The 26,432-nt window shown below is 39.2% G+C and overlaps 1 protein-coding gene across 7 annotated transcripts; it reads left to right on the forward strand.

Moving 5' to 3' along the window:
• Positions 1-26,407, forward strand: blnk (B cell linker). 7 transcript variants are annotated; one of them, XM_080782680.1, is made up of 23 exons: positions 1-89; positions 6,604-6,653; positions 12,814-12,879; positions 14,066-14,115; positions 14,730-14,782; positions 14,895-15,006; positions 15,725-15,825; positions 16,694-16,760; positions 16,902-16,979; positions 18,008-18,033; positions 18,167-18,189; positions 18,281-18,337; positions 18,531-18,558; positions 18,658-18,706; positions 19,728-19,785; positions 20,268-20,295; positions 20,483-20,510; positions 20,633-20,708; positions 21,964-21,995; positions 22,821-22,882; positions 23,246-23,326; positions 23,645-23,800; positions 25,150-26,407. In XM_080782680.1, the coding sequence occupies exons 1-23, from the start codon at positions 75-77 to the stop codon at positions 25,264-25,266; spliced, it is 1,413 nt and encodes a 470-aa protein (XP_080638806.1). In that variant the 5' UTR covers positions 1-74; the 3' UTR covers positions 25,267-26,407. The 7 variants fall into 7 exon arrangements, with proteins under 7 accessions (XP_080638806.1, XP_080638807.1, XP_080638810.1 ...); XM_080782681.1 differs by having other exon boundaries at positions 14,069-14,115; XM_080782686.1 differs by having other exon boundaries at positions 73-93.
• Positions 26,408-26,432: the final 25 nt, after the last annotated feature.

Below are 26,432 nucleotides of genomic sequence, written 5' to 3' on the forward strand. Positions count from 1 at the left end.
ACTTCACACACAACTAACACAGCAAAACTAGCTGTAGCACCTCGTACCTGCTCTCTCTGTGAAATTGCTGTGACATGACGCATCCAGGGGTAAGTAAGTACGATTTTATTTATAGTATACACCTTTTTTTAAAACAAGGTCACAAAGGTGGGCTTATCCCAGTTTGAAGCAGTTTTATGAAGCAGTCTAATTGTCCGAAAACAGCATGAACAGCATTTATGTATAGGTGGGAACATACTGTAGGTGAGAGATCTTGGGAAGACGTTGTAGAGGTATATTTTGCTCTATATGGAATATAATTAGCAAGAAAGTCCTTATAGGGGATATTAATAAAATCTGAGAATACATTTCTTACCAAGAATTTTCTTCATTTTCCACATTGATTTCCATTTAGCCACCCTAGGGGAATTTTTGACAGCTGCTCAAAGTTGGGGTACCATTAAACCAATATAAGGCAAAATGTTCTAAATGTCATAATACTTTAAGTAGCATGTGACGTGTCAAACTATTTGGCCAAATGTGCTGACCTCATCACTTGAGGTCAGCACATACGGCTATAGCTGTTTTTAGCCCAAGGATTGTTTTTCGTGCAAAACAAATGAAAACCCAGCTATGTAAAGCATAATGAAAATTAATTTTGCCTTATAATGGTTGTATGTACCCCAACTTTCAGCAGCTGTAACAATTCCCCTAGGGTGGCTGAATAGAAACCAATGTGGGATATGTTATTAGACACCTTTACAAACACTTAACAAAAAAAATATATTCCCAGATTTGACATTATTCTGACAATAATATTCTCTGACTATTATACAGTATGTTACCATTATAGAGTATGCGGTTGCCTAAAAAAACATTCACTCATTATATCAGCATGTTGCCTTGTACTGACTTACAACATCCAAGTTGAAGACTTGCTGTGAGCAAGCCTTCTTTTCTATTCCCTATTCAATGACTTTTCTATGGATGCCATTTATGTGGCATTTCAAAGCAATACTTTGGAAGTTCAAGCCGTTTTTGAAAGGCTCTACATGAATTTCCAATTCAGCCCTCCATGTCTGCCTGTCTGTGGTTTTTCCAAAAAATATTCGTCATTTGGGATTGGGGTCCAAATCAATCGAAGACATTAATGTTTCAAAGGATCGGCTTTAAAGTGTGAGTTACCAGGGTAGATCTAAACAGAACAACAACATAGACAGGAGTATTGATCTATCCCATAGCTATATGGATCTACACATATGGATTATGGAACTCACAATCACAACATACACTTGCTTGCTTTGATATGGATACAAATCTTTAAAGAAAAAGTGCTTTTAAAAGAAACTCTGTCCAGATAGTGTACTTTCACAATGCTAGGGATCTTTCACTATAAAGTCAGGTGACAATGGGTGTCCCTTCATGATATTGGGCAAACAATACGATACGTTTCAATAGCTACCACAGTTGTGCATCTTTATGGTAATTTATGCTCAGTGATTGCTTAAGGCTGCACGGTGTAATTTTCCTCTTTTTAATACCCCGGATTTGAACCCTGGTGTGCAGGAGATTTTTTTTACCTCTGATCTAACAAAGCCTGCCTGCTTGCGGGGGAAATTGAATTTTGGCATTCAGATCGACATAAAATCGCTCAATAGAAGAGCAAGGAGACCAAAAACAACCACCATAGTTTATTGTATTAATGGGTTAGGTCAGATTTGTGGACGTTGTAGGAGTTGTAGTAAATGTCCATTAATATAGTGGTTGCAAAGGTATTGATTGATTACAATCAATTAATACATTTGCATTTTGCAACCACTATATTAATGGAACGCATTTCCTACAGCTTCAAGTCCAAAAATAGTAAAGGTTAGTGAGGTTAAGCTCATGTTTCATTGTCAGTAGCTGTACCAGCAAGTTGAATGCATAAACATTTATTGTGTTTGTGAATAAACCTATGATGGATAATATATTAGATTCTGCTTCAGCTGTCTGCGGCCATATGTCAACATGATTGAGTTAGAATCATTACATATTCACTGTGTTTTGTTTTCAAGACAGAAAGAGAGACAGAGAGTCGGAATTCTCTGCATAAAACAACATCATAAGACAGATCTGTCTAGGTGACAAAAATAAGCCTACCCCAAAGACAGTGGGGGGGGGGAAACATCAAATAAATACATTTCAATGTTTCTGTAAATTGAACATATAAACTATAAAAGATGATTTAGGCTGCCACGATTCGACCCGGGGCAAGCGTGTTTTGGGACAAGCGTTCTTGTATTCTAAGCTACAACTGCAGTCCAGTCGATAGACCTACTAAAGAGTAACTTTCTCTTCATACAAAACATGCACATTTGTGCACAGTAAAAAATAGTTTTGACTTTGAGAGAGGAGCATGTTAACACTTAAACCCTAGCATCCCTATTCTGGGGTTTACATTTTGTGAAAATAGCCGATCTATAATAAGCTCACAATGTGTCACAGCACTACACATGTTGCTGTGAGCCTGTATCGTTGGTGTAGAGCAAAAACTAAATCAGCCTGCCCTATAGTATAGATCGAGCCCATGTTAATCCGGTCAACTGAGTACAGGGTTTACGTTCATGCGAACGTGAACGTAAACCCAGTGGACCTGAACTGTGCCCAACCTGTGGGAGAACGTAAACCCAGTGGACCTGAACTGTGCCCAACCTGTGGGAGAACGTAAACCCAGTGGACCTGAACTGTGCCCAACCTGTGGGAGAACGTAAACCCAGTGGACCTGAACTGTGCCCAACCTGTGGGAGAACGTAAACCCAGTGGACCTGAACTGTGTCCAACCTGTGGGAGAACGTAAACCCAGTGGACCTGAACTGTGCCCAACCTGTGGGAGAACGTAACAAAACGAATCTCCAGGGCTCAAGATCATATCTCTGCTGTCGGGAGGAAACCTCATAACTCCAAAATGTTCAATTTTCAGGAAATGAAAAAAATATATATCAGGAAATTAAGAAAACCATATATTTTTTCAAACAAAGCAATACAGCCTTGCTTACAGTGTTGTAACTATATTGTCAATTACTTATGCTATTATTTATGCTAAATCAAAAACCTCAAAAATGTAGTTATGAGGTTTCCTCCTGACAGCAACGATACTGCCCTAAAGTCAGATTTTACATACTTCTATGATAGCGCACAGTGTAGTCTAGATTGATGTACAGTACATAGACATGTTTCATATCACACTTTGAACAAAAGAGCTGTTGAAGTTACCACCGTGGGTGATTCTATGTGGAGTTGATCTATGAACTGGAAAGTGGAAACTGATTCATTCTACTTCCATATGAACTCCATGAAGCTCCATGTATAAAATATATATTATTTTAGTCAGGCATGCCACAACATTGTATCCAGGTGACGCAGGGGGTAAAGTACCTGCCCACCGCCATGTCTACACTCTCCTCAAGACCAACAGTAGGGGTTTGGCAGTCTGGCAATCTCAAACCAACCACTTGGCCAATATTTGCCATTTAATAATCAACCAGCCTCTTACAGTATATGCTCCGTATTAAAGCATCACATGAGTGTCATTCAAAGTAGTCATTCATTTCCAGTGGTCCTTTTGATCACACTCTTAAAACCACACACGCACACACACACACACACACACACACACACACACAGACACAAACACACACACAGCCTCACAACAACCACACACTCTTAATGGTGTTGCTAGGTTACTATACTAAGTCTTTGCCAGTCGTGTGACTGATGAGAGTTATTTGAGCATCTATTCTAGTGGATATCCAATGGGCTCTCTATGCTGAGAGTAGTTTGAGCATCTAGTTCTAGTGGACATCTGATGGGTAATCTACCCTGAGAGTCGTTTGGAGAATCTAGTGGGAGTATCTAGTGGAACTCCCATGGGTAATTCATACTGAGACCTGATTGAGCCGTCTAGTGGATAACTCAGCAACTTGACAGTTTTTGAGACATATGGCAAGCCAAGTGAGCAAGATCGGGGCCCCGATTTCGGATTGGAACTACGCAGAGGCGTAATGTGTATAGGGTTTGTGGGTTTTGTCAATGGGAGAAGGAAGCGACGGCCGGCCGCCGGGAGCCCCCTCAAACTGCCTCAAACCCGTACCGTGCGTAAAACATAACACCACACCACCAGCCTGGACATATATAATATACACAAGACTTTGGGGCAAAACTTCATATTTACCCTGCTCTGTAACCAACAAAAGTTTTCTTTCACATTCTGCACTGCAGCACATGTGATGCTACTGATGAGCTTGTAGTAGGTAAATATTTGGCCAATAGAACAGTGCCAGAACCGTCCCAAATGGTTCAATTACCCGACAAATAACCGATTTCCGTGCACGTGAGCGTAGCGAGTGTGCACGGAAATCGTGCACAGGGCACAAATATGAAGTGTGCACAGGGCCCCTTTCATTCAAAGATCCCATGGCTGATAAAGCATAATTACGCCACTGGAACTACAAGTTCAAGTTCATAGAAGATTAACTGAGCTTATATAAAAAGTAATGGAAACTGAAACCACGGTGAAAGTTTCTGTTTTATGTCGGCGTTTCATCACAAAAGCGGAGGCTACTGGCATTGAGAACTGTACTGAAACAGTGCTGTTGTGTCTCATTCAAACAGCCCCAGACGCTCCCCATAAATAATTGAAAACTGAGAGCAGTGGCTGGGAAGGCACTGGGGTGAACTACTTGATATTTTATTCAAAGTCAAAAGGCTAAGTCTGATTTCAAACAGACACTTTCTTTCTACCATAAGCCAGTGACAAGATCAAGAGTGTAACTGTGCGGGCATGCACGGGTTCATTTCTTTGAAGGAGGTAAAGGCTTTTATCTCAATTGATCCCACTCAGTGATTTGTAAATGATTAAATCACAATCACATCCTTGCTTAAAGGGCTTCGTCATGCAGCAGGCTTATGGGCGGAACTAGCCTATATCCTTCTTTTGTTAAAAAGATTATTATCTTCAGCTGAGTGATCTGCTTGTAAGAGAAATTGTCCCTAACCAAAGGGGGAAAGGTTTGATCCTCAAAACTAAATGAGCCCACCGGCTCACTCATTGCAAGTTTGAAAGACTTGGAAGTGAGAAACCACAATTTGGTCAGGACTGCAACAAAACCATTTCCCCCCCACTTCTGTAATAAGCTATTGCTGTGTATATGGATATAACGGTAAGTTTGAAATTATGCACTTTTGATGAACAGGAAATCTATAAACAAATCAATGCATTTATTATTCATATTATGCAGATCTAAATTAAGAATCCATATTATGTCCAGTCCCATAAGTCACTGTGTGCAAGTAACGTTTTGCAAACAAATCTCACCATATTCTTTTGAAAATAAGATAGGCTTACCTTTTGGCTTCTTATTGCGCATGTTCATTATCTTATGACAAAAAGCAGGAGAGAGGAAGGGCTTCGGAAGGACCTGAAATGAATTATGAATGAAGAGAGAAATACATAATTTAGTGGGATTTGTTGCATATTTTATGGTAATAATTTTTCATTCATTTACAAATCACAACTGCCTCCTCTATTGCAAGATGAAAAATGTATCACAAATTGTAAGGTAAAGGACAGATTTTTTTTTTTTAAGTTCTAGGAAACTATGAATTGCTACATAAATATAGATTTCAAAATAAATTACCAAAATATACAACAAAGGCTTCAGTACTTAATCATGTAGGACTATATTTTTACCTTTACCAGTCTACGTGTGAGTTGGTACTGTGGGTAAGCTGTGATAAGCACTATAGTGGGCGCCACAATTTGGCAGATAGTAATTCAGTCAGAATTTCTAAAAGGGTTTGTCAAGACTTTAATCAATCAAGGTTATGGTTACAGCCAATGGCTAGACTGTTATACCTCCAGTGATATTTACTATGGTTGTAAAGAAGCCACTCGTAACTCACATTAACTTCTTGAAAAGGTTTATATTGTGTTTCTCAGTAAAGTATTGAGCAACAATCTACTGCACATATGAAAGGTGATTACACAACAATCAAACAATCATAAACCGATAATTACAATAACATGTACTGTAGGTACAGGAGATATTGCATTTTGCAGTACTATCTTTCAACCAGTATGTGTCCTGGTACTCAAGAAGACCAGGGTCCTGCATTTCTCAATTGAGTAGGGAACGCACCTCCAACAGCTGCAGGTCATATTGAATTACCATACAACCTGGATACCACACAGACATTTTAAAGTAACATTTTATTTAAAAAAGAATAGGTTCCAGGTTTCAACTTTAAATAGAAATGTATTTTTACTAGTCAGCTTCTATTTTGTGACTTCTGTTAAATGTCTCTTGAAAATGTCATTTGTAACATGGTGCCATCTAGTGTTTAGGTAAGAGGTGATGCAGTGCAGCAGAGGTCTGCTTTGCGATACAGCATTGCTATAAATAACCAATTTCCAAATTATGAAAGTTATTATGTTATGTTGTGTTTTAGAGGAGTGCAAAAATGCACTGTCTGATGTCATTGTATTATACCTAATAATAATCATAAATTATATTCTATTATCACATGATCTGACAGAGCTGACACCACTGTTGTTTTCTGTGCTTTGTGTTTATCATCCTATAGAACCTGTCTGAGCATGGCATTAACTACAGATTTGGCCCCTGCCACCAGCCGTAAGTAACTTACTGTTTATTTCTATTCTATTTTTTTACTGTACCATATATTATCACTTAACCCATTTAGACCTGAGGACGCATAAATCACCTCATAGCTAGCTTTTAACCACTTGAACCATTATTTTAAACTTTTATCTGTTGAAAAATAAAAGATCTACAAGCTCATAGTGTGGCACGCTACAAGCTTGTAGATCTGCTATTTTAGAGAAATCATGAAAATGTGGCGCAAGTTTGTGTGTGGGGGGGGGGGGGGGGTCCCTGGAACAACATATTTTCACTTTTCAGATGGGGATCCACAGCCAAATACTGATGATTATGTGGGTCCATGACATGAAAAGGTTTGAGAACCACTGATAGAAATATAGGTTTTTCAGAAAACTCAGGATTTAGAAGACATTTGTAGAATCGGGGTGAAACCTATATACAGTACTTAGTTAACTGGGGTCCCCCAGAGCTCTATAGCACCGTTACCTTCTTTCTCTCGACAGAGTCAACACCATATCTCGTCACAGCGTGACCCATTGTGAGCTTGTAGATCTGCTATTTTCGACAAATTTTGTTCACCACTATTCATGTGGTTAACGGCTTGCAGTGAGTGACGAACAAATCCAGATTGGATCTGTTAACTAAGGATGGGCTCAATGAAGTTTTGGTAGGCTGCTGTACTTGAAAAGAGTTGTACACATGTCCTCAGTGTACTGTTGATTTAACAGAGTGTACAAATATTTTTTCCTCAGAGTTACATGGATAAATTAACCCAAGAACAATGCCAACATTTCCCTATTATAGCACCACCAGGAGGCACATTTTTGCACACTTTCAGGAGGATGTGTGCATCATATGTCAGCACAGTTTATGCAGCATAGAGAAAGGAGACAACGCTCACACTCTGTGTGTGTGTGTGTGTGTGTGTGTGTGTGTGAGAGAGAGAAGGAGGAAGACATACTTTTTCCCCCCCCAGTGGTCATGTCTGTGCAGTGTTGTCATTCTTGTGAAAGACAGGAAAATATAAAGTCTGCCCACTCACTAAATAATGCTACCATGAATATGTATTATGTATTCTGAACAGAACCTTATTTTTATTGGCCAGTTGTCAAGTTTGCGAGTTGGGCGCGCGCACACACACACACACACACACAGCACACCAGGAAAGAGGAAACATGATTCACTCACCAGTCATTCACGCCTTACTTGGGGGCTGACATCTTGCAAAAACCTTAACGTAATAAAAACAAAAGATGAATATTACTGGCTGCCTACTGTTATCAACTGTAAATATAGGAAGACAAGTACAGAAACCCACCTCTTGACGACGCTGAAAAGGCTAAACTTACAGGTTAGTTGGCGACGGTGTTCACAGATGACAGCTGTTAGTCATTTGACTCAATCAGGACAAAATGAAAAGTGTGCCAGTGCCACCTGATCAGGGGAGTTCTCTGGTCACACCGTTGTCTCAGTAGGCCTATACTGTCTGTGTGATGTGTATCAGTCCGCATTATTAGTCCTCCGCCGGAGGAAGTAGTTCTTGTTTACCACATACAGACCTACTATGAATTATTTGGAATTTGATAATGTGTATGCGTGTAGGCCTATTGTATGAAAACTTTAGATGATGTCCATGCTTAGCACTGGTTCTCCCCCAGTGATCCTTAAGGTGTTTCAAGGGGTCTCCATCTAAATTCAATAGAATCATAGAATTCCATTGGAACTTTGGCAAATCCTATATTCTAATAGGATTTTCGAAATCCTATAGGATCCTATTAGAAATTAATTGACTGTCTGCTACTTTTTTGTAACATCATGTTTGAAATAAGTGGTTAAAACGCCAGACATAAAAGTAGAGAGAAGACACACTGGAACATTTAAAACTGACTGAAATTTCTAAACAGGGGCTTTATAATCAGAGACCATGTGGTAATGTAGCTAGGCAATTTGTATTACTAATTAGTAGGTTTCATATTTCAAAACTAGTTGCAGCACATAGTTTGTAGCTTTAAAATTGTCTTGTCTTGCTTGTTATGCCCAAGAAAAGCAAGATCGGCTTCAGTAAACATCCCTATACCGCCTCCCAGAGCCAGAAACAATTAAGGCAAATTAATGTTTGACATAAAAGCTTTAATCTGCACACTGGTTCTCAACTCGATCCACTAACCCTGTCCTTAGCATTTCGATCTAGATCTTATACTCTAATGTAAGCTTTTCAACTTAAATTCCCGATGAAGAAGATTGAGTAAGATTGAAACATTGAGAACAGTTTAGAGACTTTAGGCTATTTTTATTGTTACTGTTGATCATCGTTTGACGTTTGTCCAACACCTATTCCTTTGTTAAAATGTTTGACATTGACACATATATCCACTGTCCTCCATCAGTGGTTCCTCACTGATGCACAGCCTCGTAGAGAATCAGAAATGACCATATGTACACCGACGAGTCGACGACACCGTGGCCATCTTCCCATTGACAGCCCATACATCCAAACAGAAAAGTCCTATCTGATTGTAAACCATGTTAAACTCATCAACATTGCAGCTGTATGAAAAGCTTTCTTTATATCGTGTTTGTTTCATAAAAATAGATATGTTATGAGCTACTTCCCTGCAGGTGATTGAGTTTTGAATACAACAAGCATTTGCATTCAGCAGAGCACGCACGCACTCCTGTTCAGACTTGTTCTCTTCCATTGATGGTGAATGACAGAGGGCAAATGTCTTCCCAATGGCAACAAACAAACTGTCTCTTTTATTTTTAAATCAGAACCGTCTGAAGTAAGTGAGTGGTACTGTACTGTACTGTACTGTACTGTACTGTACTGTACTGTACTGTACTGTACTGTACTGTACTGTACTGTACCACACCAAAGGGTCACCATGCAACTTGTGTCCAAACGGTTGCAAGGAGTTAATGCTAAAACCGTCTCGACCCTTTGGTGTGGTTTGAGGCATTGAATTCCATGCTTGAATCACTAGGGTCAACGTGGGTCAACATGCAACAAGACATATCACACTGCAGGGTCAACTCTTGACCCTTTGGTGTGGTTAGGGCTTTAGGCTGCGCAACAGTGACACTTGGTGGTGAACAAATGCTATAACCTACAACACTAATTCCGTGCTCAGACAGACAGACAGACAGACACAGAGACAGACCCAGCCAGCCAGGAGACAGTCCCAGCCAGCCCGGGACACACATTGCTGTGCATTATTATCTGTAGTAAATACCATAGATTGCACTGGGATGCAAACTGGAGCCGGAAGTTCAATGATGGAATGCATTGCAGAATAGCCTACAGCTTATGAATCAACAATATTTGTATCAGTTCAGGAAAATAAAAGAAGATTAATGACGTTGTATTCTGATCTATTGTTTGTCTATGCACACTATTTCTGACTGGGCAATATTCACTCTGACAACTTGTCTGGTCCTGTTTAGATAGCTCGATGATTTTATAGCCTATAGTGTGCATATTGAAAAACAATTAAGACACCAGACAACAAAGTGGAATATGTCTTCTTTTATTTTCCTGTGCCGATTTATTAAACAAAGCTCGCAATCATTTGAAGTTAGTGTTTATTCATAAGCTTGTTAACCAGCTCTGATTGACTTCATTCATTGCATTCCATCAAACTTCTGGTTATACCTGCTGACAAATCAGCAAACTAGAATTGTTGGGCCAAGAAAGTGATGTATCTTTCCTTTCATCCTTTTGTTTATCCTTGGTTCAATCCTGTGTCCGTGTCTTTTCCACATTTACAGAGAACATTTCATCTTAGTAAAATGCCTGTCACAAGAACGTAGAGCACCGCCGTGCTTCTGAGACTCTCACAGAGTGAGTGTGTATGGGGGCGTGCAAAACTACACGGTCATCATTTTTATTCTTAGCACTTGTCAAAGTTTAGCAGCAGGGAAAAAAAGTTAGGATTATCATGCCACAGTACTTTCCAAAGGGCTCATCGTAATGACCTCACTCCTACACTATTTCTGAAGCTGAAAACACCCACCTACGGCACAGCATGAGTTACAGTTAATATGTTAATATACAGTACAGATCAAATGCAAAATAATAATAATAATAATACAAAGACAATAATAAGTATATCTCTGGTGTCTTGGTTGGTATAGTGGGCAGGTGGTTATAAAGTGTAGCTCTGTTTCCATCACATTTTGTGTGCAGTGGTTGCATAGTCTGTATTCCCTTGGGAGCGGTGTCTGTCTGTGGCGGCCAATTAGGCTGTGTTCACTGAGTCTGTACCAGGGGGGGCAGTCAGACAGATATTTTGTGAAGCCACTAAGGAAATGAAAGTTCATATAATGTCCTGTTGTGGCGCTGTCATTGGACCCAAAAAAACCCATAGCCCCATAGAAGTCCATGTATTTGGGCCCAACTTCACCTAGACTGTATTACCTTAATAAACATGGTCATGAATACTTTCTTCTTCCAGTCACTAGTTTAAAGTCTAATTTCTAATAATAATATTCTTTTTGGAAAATTATGGTCCCATTAATTTAAAAAATGACCATAAAGTCGCGTATGTTCTATGATAGGGATTCCCCTCCCACTCGAGTCAAAATAAAAACCAAGCAGAAGAAGGGGGGAAGTCCCGCCTCGTTGTCTGGGTCAGCCAATGGCCAGCTGGACCAAAACGGATCTAGAAAGATGGCGACTTCCATTGCAAGGACTGACAGGCTTCATTTTACGTTCATGTTAGACCCGGGGAACGCTTTGTCCATATTTTTTACAGTCTATGGTCTGTACCTAGCAGCAACGGCTACAGAAAATTGTGACTGGGGGTGCTATGGGGGTGCTGGCTATTTAGAGGGGGGTGCTAATGCATCTTGGTTCAATTGGGCTTGTTTGGAGGGGAGCTTAGGGGGGCTAAACCTCCACCCCCCTCTTTTAAGTGCATTTTAAATAAGTTAAACTTCCAGTGACTAATCCATAACACTTATTTATTTTGCTTCATAAACTGAATGGATTGATTGTTACCGCTTGATTGTTGTTGTTGTTGTAAAAAAAATTTACTGGAGGGGGCCTTTAAGTGCTGGCCTACGGATGAGTATAGGACTTCTAAATGCAGTTGCTGTAATAGCATGAGTGAAAATTACCACTCTCTGCATGCATGCGTGCGTGCGTGCGTGTGTGCGTTCATGGGCATGTGTGCGCATGCACAGGGGCAGTGGGGATGAAAAAGAGAAGTGATCATCCATAATGACTTCCCTCCCATCTGTGACAACATAAGTGACTGGTTGTTGCATGCACACACACACACACACACACACACACACAGAGATTCCGTTTACAATCATTACAGTCCACAGGAGTACGGTCAGTGTATTAGAGGAACGATGACTAAAAAATTAACGTTTTGGATCAAATATGAATAATGGAGACGTTCAGTAAACTAACTGCTCCAGCCACTACAAAATTTCGGTAAGCACTTGTTATGATGTTGTTTGTTGTCCTTCTTTGTCCAATATATAGAATTGACAACTGTAGAAAACTATACTAACTAACTACTAAAATATTAATAATCTTCCTATTGCAGGAATTTTGAAGAACGATCAGTGACATAGGCTAATGCTTTCTAAAATTATCAAAACTCAGTCCACCTTTTGTTATGGATATGACTAAAAACAAGAAGTCACAAGTCATCGTTTCATCACATAGCCTATATGTTACGAAAAAGGTTATGTAAAACTATTTCAACCTTCTGTGGCCTATGCACTATTTGCAAAGTGCAAACCATGCCATAAAAGTGAAGAAAGAAAATGTGCATATTATAGACTAGAGACTTATTGTGAGATAGTGTAATGTTACTGTTTGGGTATAATTACATGTCTCAAACATGTCTCCCTCAACTTCTCTCACACTGTAATTGCATAGTACAGAGCCTCTGCAAGCCTGAGTGTATCTTTTCTTATTATACAGTAAGTGTGGAGTGTAATGGTGACAGACATTACTTGTCCAGCGCTATGTTCAACTCATACTGTCAAATTCACAAGTCTTGCTTTCAAACTGCTAAGAATCCCTCAGGATGATTGATTGATTGATTGAAATATTTATTAACAGTTTGCAGAATTACAGTACATTTCAAGCACAAACTCAATACAAAGACTGATGTGGCACCAAAGAAATGATGCAGAATAATGTGTTTTCCAGGCAGCTTCAGAAGGTGGTTCAGGACATCAAGAAAAATGATGGCAGCTTGCTGGATAAACTAAAAAGGTTAGTTTGTAAGTGATGTATTCACTTGCAGTATACAAAGTATAAGGATTAACTTTTTGCACAATAGCCCACAGAAGACAAAACTCTGACAGAAATAGCACTGTAAGTGTTGGAGACGCACACACGTAGCAGTAGAAAATCTCAATTCCCTTTTCTCAACACACACACACACACACACACACACACACACACACACACACACACACACACACACACACCCAGACCAGACTACAAACAAAATATAGATGGTGACTGAAATACACTAACAGGTGGCTGATTTCTCACTTTCGTTTACTGGGATGAAACTATTGACCTTACTTGTAAGTAGTTCTATTTTAATAGTCATCAACCAACCAGGGCAATGCGAACATGTGCTGTTAACACTAACTGTTTGGCATTATGTGAAAATAAAGTTGCAATAAAGATATCATTACTCAAGCTGTTATAATCTTTATTTATATCCTGTATAACAGGGGTTCCCAACCGCTGGTGGTACTTGAGCTCCCCTCTCATGATACACAGAGGAGTCGCCCAAAAAAGGAGAAAAAAGACAAAAGTGGAATGAAATATTTATATTACTGCAGGTAGTTCTTCTGACCAAGCAATTGGTTGAAATTGGCCATCCAGTCGTGCTGAAATGAGCATGACAGCACAACTAGCCGTTAATAGAAGATTTGAGAACGGATTAATCACATTAGAAACATCATCACTCATCAGTTATGCTGATTAGTGATTAGACTGAGTTTTGTCAGAGCAGCGTCATTGGCGGCAGTGGCTCAGGGGTAGAGTGGCCGGATGGTAATCACAAGGTGGCCAGTTCGATCCCGAGCTCCCCCTGAGCTAGTGTCGAAGTGTCCTTGAGCAAGACGCTGAACTCCTAATTGCTCCTGATGTGCTGGTTGGTGCTAGCCTGACACTCAGCCTGAATTTTCATTTCGTTTCATGTGGCTAGCGATTCAGGGGCTGGAACCAGGCTAGGTTGTTGCCTTACATGGTTTCTGCTGCCATTGGTGTATGAATGTGTGGGTGAATGTAATGCACAATCTATGTAAAGCGCTTTGGATAAAGGCGCTATATAAATGCACCATTTGGGAACCAATGCTGTATAATACGTTTGAAGACATGTTTGTACCCTCAAATCATGTCACCCTTTTGCAATGCTTCTTCCCCAAATCTCTCCACATAGCAGATTCACAAGCAAGTCTACTCCTAAACTTCCTGCCAGAGACTACCAAGGTAATATCTATAGAGGGTATGCGCATGCATAAATTGAATGGAGTCAACAGTTTAGACTAGATCATGTTATATTAATAATATATAATATCATATACAGGTATACCAGTAAGACGCCTGAGGGCGAGAAGCTAACCCTTTAGTCACGCATCCGTCTGTGACAGCAGAATATCTATACATTCATGTCCAGTCTTCACGCTTCAAAAATAAAAAATGTTTCATGCATGGTATTGGGCTATAAAAAAAAACAACCCGCGTGTTCGCCCTGAGACTGGGAGGTCGGGGTTTGATCCCCGGCAGGGTCATACCAAAGGCTCTGAAAAATTGGACCAATGCCTCCCTGCTTGGCATTCGGCATCCAACCCAGCTCAGCTGTTTGGATTGGGGCTAAGTCCCTGCGACATACTATAGGCCGGGTCATGTCCAGTGGGTGTACTTGTACGTCATGTCCAGTGGGTGTACTTGTACGTCATGTCCAGGGGGTGTACTTGTACATCAAGCTGTCTCACGCTACAGAAACATGAGGCTCCTAATATATGAGCCTCATGGCTCGGCAAGGCTTACTTACTCATTAGGCTATAATAAACCTATATAAACCTGTGCTTATCTTTATAAAGGCCTATCGGGTTCTGATGTTGATGGCGATGAACAATGGTCGGATGCTGAATTTGTAAGTCAAAACGAGCATTTTGAGAACACTCAAGACTACAGTATGTGTGGGCTACTATATTATACACATATTTATCTTTGACCATACATAAATATATTACATATATTTTCAGGACACATATGAAGACATGGAAGACAGTGATGATGACTATGAGCCACCCCCGAATAGTCACAGAGTCTTCACCCCACCACCTTCTGCCTCCTACCAAAGAGGAGAGTATGTCGGTCAGTATAGTTCGTTCGTTCGTTCGTTCGTTCTTTCTTTCTTTCTTTCTTTCTTTCTTTCGAACAACATAATAAAAAAGCCACAAATCCTCACTCCAGAAAGAAGTCTGTTAAAATGGGCAAAACTTGCACTCTCTCTGACTTTTCCTCTATAATTGAGACAACCAATTTAGATGCAAATGTTGTCTTTATGATAAAGAATATCGAAATGGTGGCAAGGCACACAAACGTGTGTGATGGTAATGTTGTATGACGGTACTGTGTGCCACAAATAGACGATCTTCAAGCTCACAAACAGTAGCGATACAACACTTTGTGAGCTTGTAGATTGGCTATTTTTGGCACGTGACTCCAGCATGCAACAAAATTAAAATCAAGAAAAATGAATTCAGCGTCACACCCCAATACTGACATACATAGCCTGAATGTGCAGGCCCACCTACCCAGTCAACCAAACCATAACAATTAATTGATAACAAAAATGCAATGAAGAATTTACTTTGTATTATCGCTTTAGCTGTATTTCTTACTATTACACCATTGTCACTATCTCTGATTTCACTTATTTTTCCCTGTGGAAAATAAGTTATTTTTGGGAAGCGACATGGTTATACAAAGACGTGTAAATTAGCCACAGTCATTGCGTCTGATGTCAGAGTACTGCATTATGCAAATGCTTATGTCCCTATTTCTCCTCTGTCTGCATCTCTTTTTTCAGACAGCCTCCGTGACAGGCCTGACCAGCCACCCAGGAAGCCCCTCCGCCCAGCCAAAAACACCAAACCACTACCACCCGCACCCAGCCAGATGTCTGATGAAGTAATACAACTTACCGCAGTTAAAACGAAGATGGATGTCTTTCATACTTTCTTCTATTTCCTATTGTACCTGCATGGTGCCACATGAGCTGTGATGCATGTTGTCTCAAGCAGGGATTGACATTAATAGTTGCCCGACTGCCCATGGCAAGTAGATAAAACGTTCGGGCAAGTACAGTTTTATTTCAGGTTGCCCGGTGGGCAAGTGCATTCCGTCTTTAATCAATATGATTGGCTATTTATGAAGAACAATGCTACCTTTAGGCTTTTTACAACTTTATAGCAGGCTTTTCAAAATGACTGTCGCCACTCGGTAGTTAACGATTGGATTTAACATTATTTTATTCTACAAGCACAAATTGTACCTATCATTATGATTGGCCATGACCTTTGGGCCAGTAGAACATGACCTGTACTTGCCTGACGGGCAAGGTCCTCTGAGACCTTATTGTCAACCCCTGTCAGGGTGACGGAATGGGTGATTTGGGCCCGAGTCGTCATTATAGTACAACCTGAGAGGGAGAATTTATCTCCAGTGCCAGCCTGTTTCCTGTCTAAGGTCGATGGCTGTTATCTGCTATGTCACCCAAACAAATTACAAATATATGCTGTTAGAGTACTCCACAGCAAAGCCAAGTCTCTGCACTGCAATGTATCTGTGTGTCTTTAGTGCTGAATGTTTAAAAATGAACCGGTAAGGTTCAGAGTTGAATGAACACAGGAATTTGCTGTGCATGTATGTAGGCTAAATCAGGCTGGCCTAGTTCGTGACACATGGGAGATTTATAAATACCAGATTGTACGTATTGGTGAATATGCAATGTAGCCTCTTTTTTGTAGTACTGTACCTAATCATTGTTAACTTTTAGGAGGACTATATCAATCCAGATGGCGGTAATGATGGCTACATAGACCCTACTGAGAAATCACTATCCAGTAAGATACTCTAATCATCAATAGAAAGAAATATGACATGGGCAGTATTACTACTACTACTACTACTACTACTACTACTAATAATAATAATAATAATAATAATAATAATAATACAATGATAATTATGCTTCTGCTTCACAGATCCTATCATACGTCACACAAACAGAGCAGTGCTAACCTTTTTGTCAAAACCTGCACCTGAACTCCCACCTAGCCCTGGTAGGCTGAAACCACAGCAACACAAAGTGTTTTTTCCTGCATGGTGACACTTCCTTATTGACATTGACTTATACGGCATTTTAATCTGATTGTAAAACGGTATATTTATTGTTACAATAACTCATAGATACAAATAATGCTTCATCACAATAATCCGAAACACATAATGATTTATACGGTCAAATATAAATGCATTGTAATCTGCTTATGACACTGTATAAATGCTGTTATAAGCACAAGGACATTATTATAGTATAATTCAATCACGACACATTACATAACGCCTTTTATAGCGACTTATAAGGTCAAGTATATCATGGTACTTCATGATTACTGGTCACTCAGAGACTTTCTTTTGACCAGGATCGTAGTGTCATTCTCTCATTTCCTCACTTGTAATGCATTATAATAACAATTGTATAATGCATTTTAATGACTATTATGATGCATTATATTGTGATTATAAGTCATTGAAATGGTCATTGAGTGTTTTAAGCAAAGTGGGGCAAACATTGCATTGATTCTATGCACACGTCGCACACACACACGCGCGCACACACACGCACACACATGCACAATTGCACACGCAGCACACATATACTCACACACACACACACACACAGCACACTTATGCACGCACGCACGCGCGCAAACACACACACACACACACACACACACACACACACACACACACACACACACACACACACAAATACACACATAGTCATACACACACACACACACAATTACACAAAACATTTCTGCATACCCTTTCAGAAATGTCATTACTTTAAGCACCTATTGACCTTTACAGTGACTTACATGTATAATTAATTACACTATATTGCATTGCAATGGTGAGTAAAATACGTTATGAAGGAATTTGCAATGTATTACAACTATCCTGTGATCCTACAGTGATATAAGCAGATTATAATACTTATAGTGCATTATAGACACATCTACAGTATGCTTTTGATAATGATCATATCCTTCTATCCCTAACTTTGATCTTGGTTATGTTTCAGATGTATATGAAGTTCCTGACCAAGAGGTAGATATAGTCTAATGACTCTATTATCTTCTACTGAATCTAATTTGTTCTGTCTAATATACAGTAGTGTATAATAATCTTTGACATATGGAAATAACCTTTCCCCCTGTTTTTCTTTTTTGTTTTTTTTAAGGAGAGCTCATCTCTAGAAAACAGGTCAGTTTAACTCATACCTTTAAAAAAAATCCAACTTCTTCCAATAGAGAAGAATTTTGTATGGAATTGTTTTGTTTCATTTATACTGCAGAATGCCTCCAGTCCCACCAAAACCTTCACGTCCTTTGCCACGTATTCAAAACCCCAGGTAAGGCTGCTATAGGAATATCAACATTGCATTATGTTCTCAACCTAATTTGTTATATTGATATCCGGGTGTTTGTGTGTCTTTGGTAACACATATCTTTAATGCATTATAAACACCTACTGCATTATAAGTCTGTGGATATAATGTCAGTAAACATAAGTCACTATAAAAGCACATTATTTTTATTTTTCAGAATGGACATTAGGCAATCGCCTCTTCCAGTAAGTCATTTCTGTTCTTTAACAGTATAGTATAGTTTCCTAAAATGGATGTAGAACTGTTATACAGATTATGACTTGATCCATTTTGTAATTGTTCAGGTCCACGAGCCCTTGGATGTTGAATATGAAGTATGTGACACAAATGATAGTAAGTATCAAAGGCAGAAATGACTCCGTTAACAATTTATTTTTCAATCTTGTGTGTTAAAGGGATAAAAATGACTTATTTTCTATCATGAAGCTTTGAATTCCTGGATATTGTTTTGTTTTGTCGTACATTCCTAAGCCAATGATTTGATGTAAAGTTTAAAAAAAAATTGGTATTTGTACTTGAGTAGGCCTATTTCCAATTTCAAATATTTTTACTTCTACGCCACTACATCTCAGATGCAAATATTGTACTTTTACTCCACTGCATTCATTTTGTGGGTGAACATTATTCCTTTAGTTTGTGTAAAACTGTGACTTCCTTCGAATGACAGTTGTTTGCTCCATCTAGTGGATGGACAGTGAAATTACATCTGTGTGACAGACAGCAGTTATGTGTATGTAAAATAGATAAGGTCAGTGGTGGAAAAAGTACTCACGTGTTTTCCTCACGTTTTACTGCAGCGTAGTAGAAATACTCCGTTACATAAGTAAAAGTCCGGAATTCAAAATTGACTTGAGTAAAAGTTAAAAAGTATCGGCATCAAATTGTAAGTAAAGTACAAAAAGTACAAAATATGTCCCATTTCAAGTTTTCAAATGTATACAAATATTTTTGAAAATAGCTAATCTTCAAGCTCACAATGCGTCGCATTGCGACGCATTGTGAGCTTGTAGATCGGCTATTTTCAAATGGCCCGAAATGTGTAGGGCTGAAGTGCTTAGTGTACATGTTTTGTAATAATAATCTAAATGCACAAAGTAACTAGTAACTAAAGTTTTCAAATTATTGTAATGGAGTAAAAGTCCTACAATATTTGCCTCTGAAATCAAATCAAAATGTACATATTATACTCAAGTAAAGTTGAATTTAAATACCTCAAAATTGTACTCTCCCCATTTCCTGTCTAAGCCTGTCTGTCCCTCTATAAAAAATATATAAAATAAAGGCAAAAGCCACAAAAAAACATTAAAAAAAAAGTCATAGTTCAGATTTGTAACCATGCTGTTTACTCCTACAGGGCCAAGTTTAAGGCCTGTTAAGGACCGCCCACCTTTTGCACTAAAGCCCAGCAGAGAGTAAGTTTTGCATGGTAAAGTAGTTCTGGCTTTATAGGTACTGTTTAAAGGGATCGTGACATTTCTTTCTTAAATTTCTTTTAGGTTTTCTGAGCTCAATTGCATCCAAAAAAACCTGAACTTTTAACATTCAGTAGATTTTCTGTGGTCTGGGATTTACTGGCTCTGATTTGCCTGTGAACTGTGAGGTAAGAGTCCACAAATTCCAGAATATATGACATAAGAATATGCCAGCAGATGTCCCTGTTGAGGGATTTTGCCGCTCATTGCAGCTCAAAAGGCTTCAGAACACACCCCAGACCACAGAAAATCCACTGAATGTTCAAGGTTCAGGTTGTGTGGGTGTAATTGAGGTCATAGTTACAACAACAAAAAGTCATGAAACCTTTAAACTTTCAAAGCTGTTACACATGATCACAGCAGTGGTTTATTGAATGCAATATAACATTGTTTTTTCTTCTTTATTTTATTTTTCTTTGCAGTTTGCCGCCAAAACCATCTTTCAGAGCAGTATGGATATTATTTTATAAATAGAACCTCATTGTAATATATTATTAGCCTACCATTCATAATTTACAATAATTTGTTACTTTTATTGGTTTTGCATGGTTTCAACCAACTGTAAATGTGTCTGTCTGTCTTTTTAAATATAAGTGCCTGTTGCTGTGTATGATCATTAATGAGATTATTGTTGCAGAAACCAGAGTTGATGGACAGAGAGGATGGTAGGTTTTTATATTCATACATGTATAACACATTACAAACATACAGTCTATTTGTGTGTATACATTTTAATAAATTAACAAAAACAATGTACTTCCTAACCACACGAGTCTCATTGCCTCAGGTCCATTACTACCCACGAGGAACGACAACCCCAAACTCCCTGCCAAACCGAGTATAACTGACTTCAAACGGCCAAAGTAAGAAATGCACGTACTGCATGCACTGTGTGTTGGTTATCAATGTATATTTGTTCCAACATTCATCAGTAGGAATAAGGCTGCCAGCATCATGAAGGATGCCGCCCACCTTGCACACGATCTGTTCGTCCCCCTCCCTTCAGGCAGGCGGCTGCGTACTATTAAAGATGGAGTGCAGTGATTTTTTCCAGTTTATGAGGTGATAGTACTTCATTAGACCCCTTGGTGTGGGTGTTATGTGCAATGATGTCTTCCCTTTGTATTTAGGGTTTCAAACGTGCCAATGAAAAAACAGTGATATTGTGACATCACAATATCATCCGTTCCCCTAACCCCTCCCCTTTTATCATACAACAACAGCTGTGGGTTCGGTTCAGTTAAGGTGGATCACCAACCATCACCCATGTCCACATAAAAACAACCTTTTAACAAAATACACTACACTTTTTTGAAAATCATTCTTCCTCCTTGGGTGGGAAAAAAATCACGACACTCCATCTTTAAGGCCAGCACAACCAGGCTCTAGATCTTGAACTCAATGAACTGTGACCTTCACACTAGTGATGTGAGACTTCACATGACCTCTGCATTATGAACTTGAGCTGCATGTGACATATGAACATTTTCTTTTTTTTAATGCTGTTTTAGTGCTGCTGCTTTTTTTTATGGGCAACGTGGATAATATTTTGCACTTTTAGGTTTTATATTTTATGAATTGTTATGAACTTTTAAAGAATGCCTATGAAAAGTTTTGCCTTACCAGGACCTGGATAAAACACATTTTGTTCTAATATAATAATAGTAACAATAATCATACATTTTATTTATAAGGTGCCTTTCGGGGCACTCAAGGTCGCCGTACAACAAGTTAAAAACAGTTAATAGTACAAAACACAGTTAAAAGCAAAAGCTAAAAAAGTATAGTACAGCTTGCAGCAGATTATGCCTGCATTATGCCTACTTAAACAGGTATAGGTTTTGAGGTGGGTTTGGAATAATGGTGATTGAGTCCATGTTTCTAATATCAGGGGGCAGTACTTGTATGGAATGACAATAGAACTCCTGGCTTAAACCCTTGAACCTTGAACACAGATATTTGCATTTCCCAGCACATCAACAGTACAGTACAGCTGCACAGTCAAAACCCCCGGCCGGTGTTCATTTATCTATATCTATGTGTACACTCTCAGACCTAAATTCACACTGAGGATACTGTGTGTACTGTGTTTGATTTGTTTATAATCTCCCCTTGCAGGTTTCCCATACCACATTTTCTGTCCCCAAACAGTAAGTATCAATATTGTGTCTCATGCTGACTTAGCTACAGCGGCAGGTGGATAATCCTAGGCATTAAGGTTTTTACATTGTAATATGTCTGTGACAAATCATAAAGATGGAATTCTTTCATGAATTACTTATGCCATGCATTAATATTGAATGCAGCGTAAACAGACATGATGATAGCCTACTATTATAGGCTTCATCGTCCTGAATTATTCCACATTTACAACCAGTGGTCCTTGAGGGAGTTCCAGGGGTGGTCCCCATGCAGCTAATTGATGGAGAGTTGGTAACCAAATGGACCCTTATTAGATATTTAACTCTTGAGAGGGTAACATTAAGCCAAATTTCATTTTACGCTCTCAAGAGTTACATTTGATTTGTTTTACTTAATTTTCAAGAAGCGTACACAATTAAAGAATGTAAATGTAAATTCTTGTTATTTTGATCGTTTGCCTGTTGTCTCTCATATGGTACCAACATCATTACTCAACATCAGTAAGAGCACACGTGTTACCAACACAAATCTGTATGGTTGGAATGCCAAGGGTGAGCCAGAAAATAGCAGCCAGGAGAATGAGACTAGCAGGACACTGCCAAAGACACCAAGAACTGCCAGCCAGCAAACTAGTGCTGTGGGAACCAACACACGGGCACCAACGAGCTGGCCAGATGTATGGAGAACCGAGATGACTGGAAGCAACGATGGAGGGCTCGTCTGAGGACGACCTAGAGAGATCATTACAGCATGTGGTGGCAAAAACCATATCCAATGACAACTAAATATTCTTTAGTTTACATCAAGTGACTTTATTCTCCATGTCGTTCCAGGACCACCCGACAAAGTAAGCAGCGTGTCCAATGAGAATGCCGGGTCCATAGACACAGAAAAGGTATGTCCAGTTAATGTTTTAAAATATTTTTGGGGCTTTTTTGCCTTTTATTGATATGTCACAGTACATTTCGATGCCAAACAATACTTTTGTACTTTTACTTTAAATTTTGAATTCCGGACTTTTACTTGTAACGGAGTATAGTTCTACAGTAGTAGAAGTAGTAGCAGTATTGATACTTTCACTTACGTAAAACATGTGAGCACATTTTCCACCGCTGCTCAACACAATAGTAGAATAAAACATTTATCAGTGTCTATACGCTGTGTAATGTGTATACACTACTGTACACATAGCATGAGCAGAGGCATTGTTTTAGAATGTAAAGTCTTATAATAATAATAATAATAATTTTGTTTTCAGGAGGATTTGTACAGGAAACCCTGGTATGCTGGCGACTGCGACCGCAAGACTGCAGAGGATGCGTTGATTTGGTCAAATAAGGTAAAAAAATTAAATAAAAAAACATGGGCATTATGCTATTCATATCTTGGTTCGTGGCAGGTGTACAGGTAATCTGTGTGTGTGCGTGCGTGCATGCGTGTGTTGCTTACTGTAAATCGCTCTGGATTAAGAGCGTCTGCTAAATGCCTAAAATTGTAATTGTAAATTGTGTGACAGTGTATGTACTATTATACTATATGTACTGCATGGTTTGTCGTTTCCCATTTTATAAAAGCAGATATGGTATGTTTGTATGTATGTGACCAAGTCTATCTGATGTTGCTTATTTGAGCTTTTTGTTCTTGTACTGTATATCAGGATGGCTCGTTTCTGGTCAGGCAGAGTTCTGGTCAAGACATCCAGCAGCCCTACACCCTGGTGGTGTTATACAATGACCGGGTGTACAACATACCGGTGCGCTTCATTCCAGCCACTCTGCAGTATGCACTCGGAAGGGAGAAGAAAGGAGAAGAGGTATGGGTCTTGGTGTTTTGAACTAGAATTACAGTACTGTACGGTACTGTACTGTACTGTACTGTACTGTACTGTACTGTACTGTACTGTACTGTACTGTACTGTACTGTACTGTACTGTACTGTACTGTACTGTACTGTACTGTACTGTACTGTACACCAGTCGTTCTCAAAGTGGGGTCCGGGGACAACAAGTTAGTTACAGGGTCTTTGAAATGAAAATGGTTCAGAATCAATGTTAGAGCCGTAAAAGATCTTCTCTTATATCTTTTTCAAATGGGGGTCCGCAGGCTAATTAGTGTCAATCTGGGGGTCCTTGACATGAAAAGGTGAGAACCACTGCTTTACACCAGTGGTTCCAAAACTCTTTAGCCCGTGACCCAAAAGAGACATTTGATGTCTCCCCGGGACCCAAACTAGTGAGAGAAAACAAAAACAGATCTACAAGCTTATAGATCAGCTATTTTCACATTTCATGACAAAAATCTTTGAATTATGTTTTTCATTTCATTTATAGCAATGTCTTGAATGTCTAAATGTAGTAAACAACAAATAAAGGGTCCCATGAAATTGTGTCCGGGACCCCACTGTTTTTGGAACCAGTTCTGTAAACTAGCAACACCATACACGCTGAGTGGGGAGAATATAGCTTGTAATAGCTTGACTTCATTCTCCTGACAGCAAGAGGAAGCATGTACGTGCATGGGGGTGATATCTGGATTTTGGCTCATGTCCAAAAAAGCCTCCTATTTTAGAGGGGCCGTATATTTTTGTCACTCGAGGGTGGGAGTTGTGATCTAGCAGAGTTTTTCTCTGTAATTTTATGCCTGGGGTATATTTAGGTTTAGGCTCCAACATCTGTCCCGGGTTTCATTCCAGTGCGGCTGTGCAACCTCCTACTACACATCAGTGTTGATTTCGTCGACTAATACTACGACTATCTTTTTTCACTTCTTTTTTTCACACTTTCAAAACTAAACTATGATGACTAAAACTAAGACTAAATATATTGACAATTTCGTCATCAAATACAAACTACTACTAAAATGTTAAGAAGGGACTAGTGGACAAGAGATCCAGTGTAAGTGAAGTTTACATTGGTGGCATGCTGAAAATAGCCGATCTACAAGCTCACAGCGCGTCACACTGAGTTGTGAGCTTGTAGATCTGCTAATCCCCCCCCTCTCTGAAAGAATCTATATTCAAAGATTTGCGCCACATTTTCATGATTTTTCAAAAATAGCTAAAGTATAATATAATGCTTAAAACACCAAAAGGGGTTCCCGTCCTGAATGGAACTGAATGATGATCGAAAATGATCTGAACTATGTGTCCCCCTCCTCTTCTCAGCTTTTCAGCAGTGTTTCCCACATGATTGAGAGCCATCAGAGGAATCCTCTAGTACTGATTGACACCCAGAGTCACAACAAGGACTCCACCAAACTGTTGTACGCTGTGAGGCCATAATGAGGGAGCCAAGACCAAGCAGATGCCCGTCCCAGAAGCAACCAGTGTTGATTTTGACAGCAAATGTTGATTTTTGTTTTAGTCATAGTTCTCTTTTTTTTTTTTTTTTCTCTCTTGAATAGTTTTCATTTAGTTTCGGTCACATTTCAGTCACCTGGAATGTTTTATGTTAAGTCTAGCTCACAACGCGACGCAGCGCGACATGTTGTGAGCTTGTATAGATCTGCTATTTTCAGCATGCAACCAAGTGTAAAATTACTTGTCTTATTTATACTGGATCTCTTGTCCACTAGTTTAGTGTAGTTAGTAGTGTAGTTGTCAATATATTTAGTCTTAGTTTTAGTTTGTCAGTCGACGAACAAGTTTCGTCATAGTAATAGTCGAACAAAATCAACATGGTCCAAGATGCAACCTAGCTAGGCCGAGCCTGTAGTGCCAGACCACTATTTCCCGCTATTTCCCCAAGACCATTTTTGTATTAAGAAAAAATAGAGACGATCCGGGCAGTTAAAAGTCAATTTTTGTATTACTGTACACAGTACTGTGTATGGTGAACAAGCTACAAGAACCAGTGGTCCTTTAGGGGGTTACAGGTGGTCCCCAGCTAAATGATGGAGTTGGTAACCAAATGGACCCTTACACTGTAGCTCTTTAACTCTTGAGAGCGTAAAATTAAACCCAATGGACGCTCTCAAGAGTTAAATTATTGTTTAACATCTGCATTACTTATTTTACAAGAAGTCTACACAATTCAATGTTTGCCTGTTATCTTTCCTATGGGACAAACATCAATACAGCATGGAATTGTGGACAAAATCTTGTCCAACGACAACAAAATATTCTTTCGTTTTGGGTCTGAGGCTAAATCTTGTCAAATGGTGTTCTGTGGCTCAAATATCCAATAAACAATGGGCCTTGAAAGGGTTAACAACCACTGCTCTAAACTCAACTCGTTCACCGTTGACATTTTGAAAAAAATGCCCCACCTCAGGAGAAAACTGTATTAAACCAAATCCAAGAAATAACAATGCTGCAGCAAAGCGCAGGAAGCCTGTACAGTAGATTGTAGTTTCCATAGAACTATTTAACCTGAACAAAACACATGTTTTATTGTTAATAAAAAGGTTGTCTTTGTGTTGAATCACTTGAATGGCGCTATATCACCC

This window comes from Protomyctophum bolini, assembly GCF_963924005.1.
Source record: "Protomyctophum bolini genome assembly, chromosome: 14".
NCBI classification, from domain to species: Eukaryota; Metazoa; Chordata; class Actinopteri; order Myctophiformes; family Myctophidae; genus Protomyctophum; species Protomyctophum bolini.

Bases quoted from the DNA above. Each gene is read 5' to 3' on its own strand.
- blnk (XM_080782680.1), top strand. The intron at 15,826-16,693 runs GTAATACAACTT...GTTAACTTTTAG, and splicing joins CCAGCCAGATGTCTGATGAA to GAGGACTATATCAATCCAGA. The intron at 23,801-25,149 runs GTATGGGTCTTG...TCCTCTTCTCAG, and splicing joins GGGAGAAGAAAGGAGAAGAG to CTTTTCAGCAGTGTTTCCCA.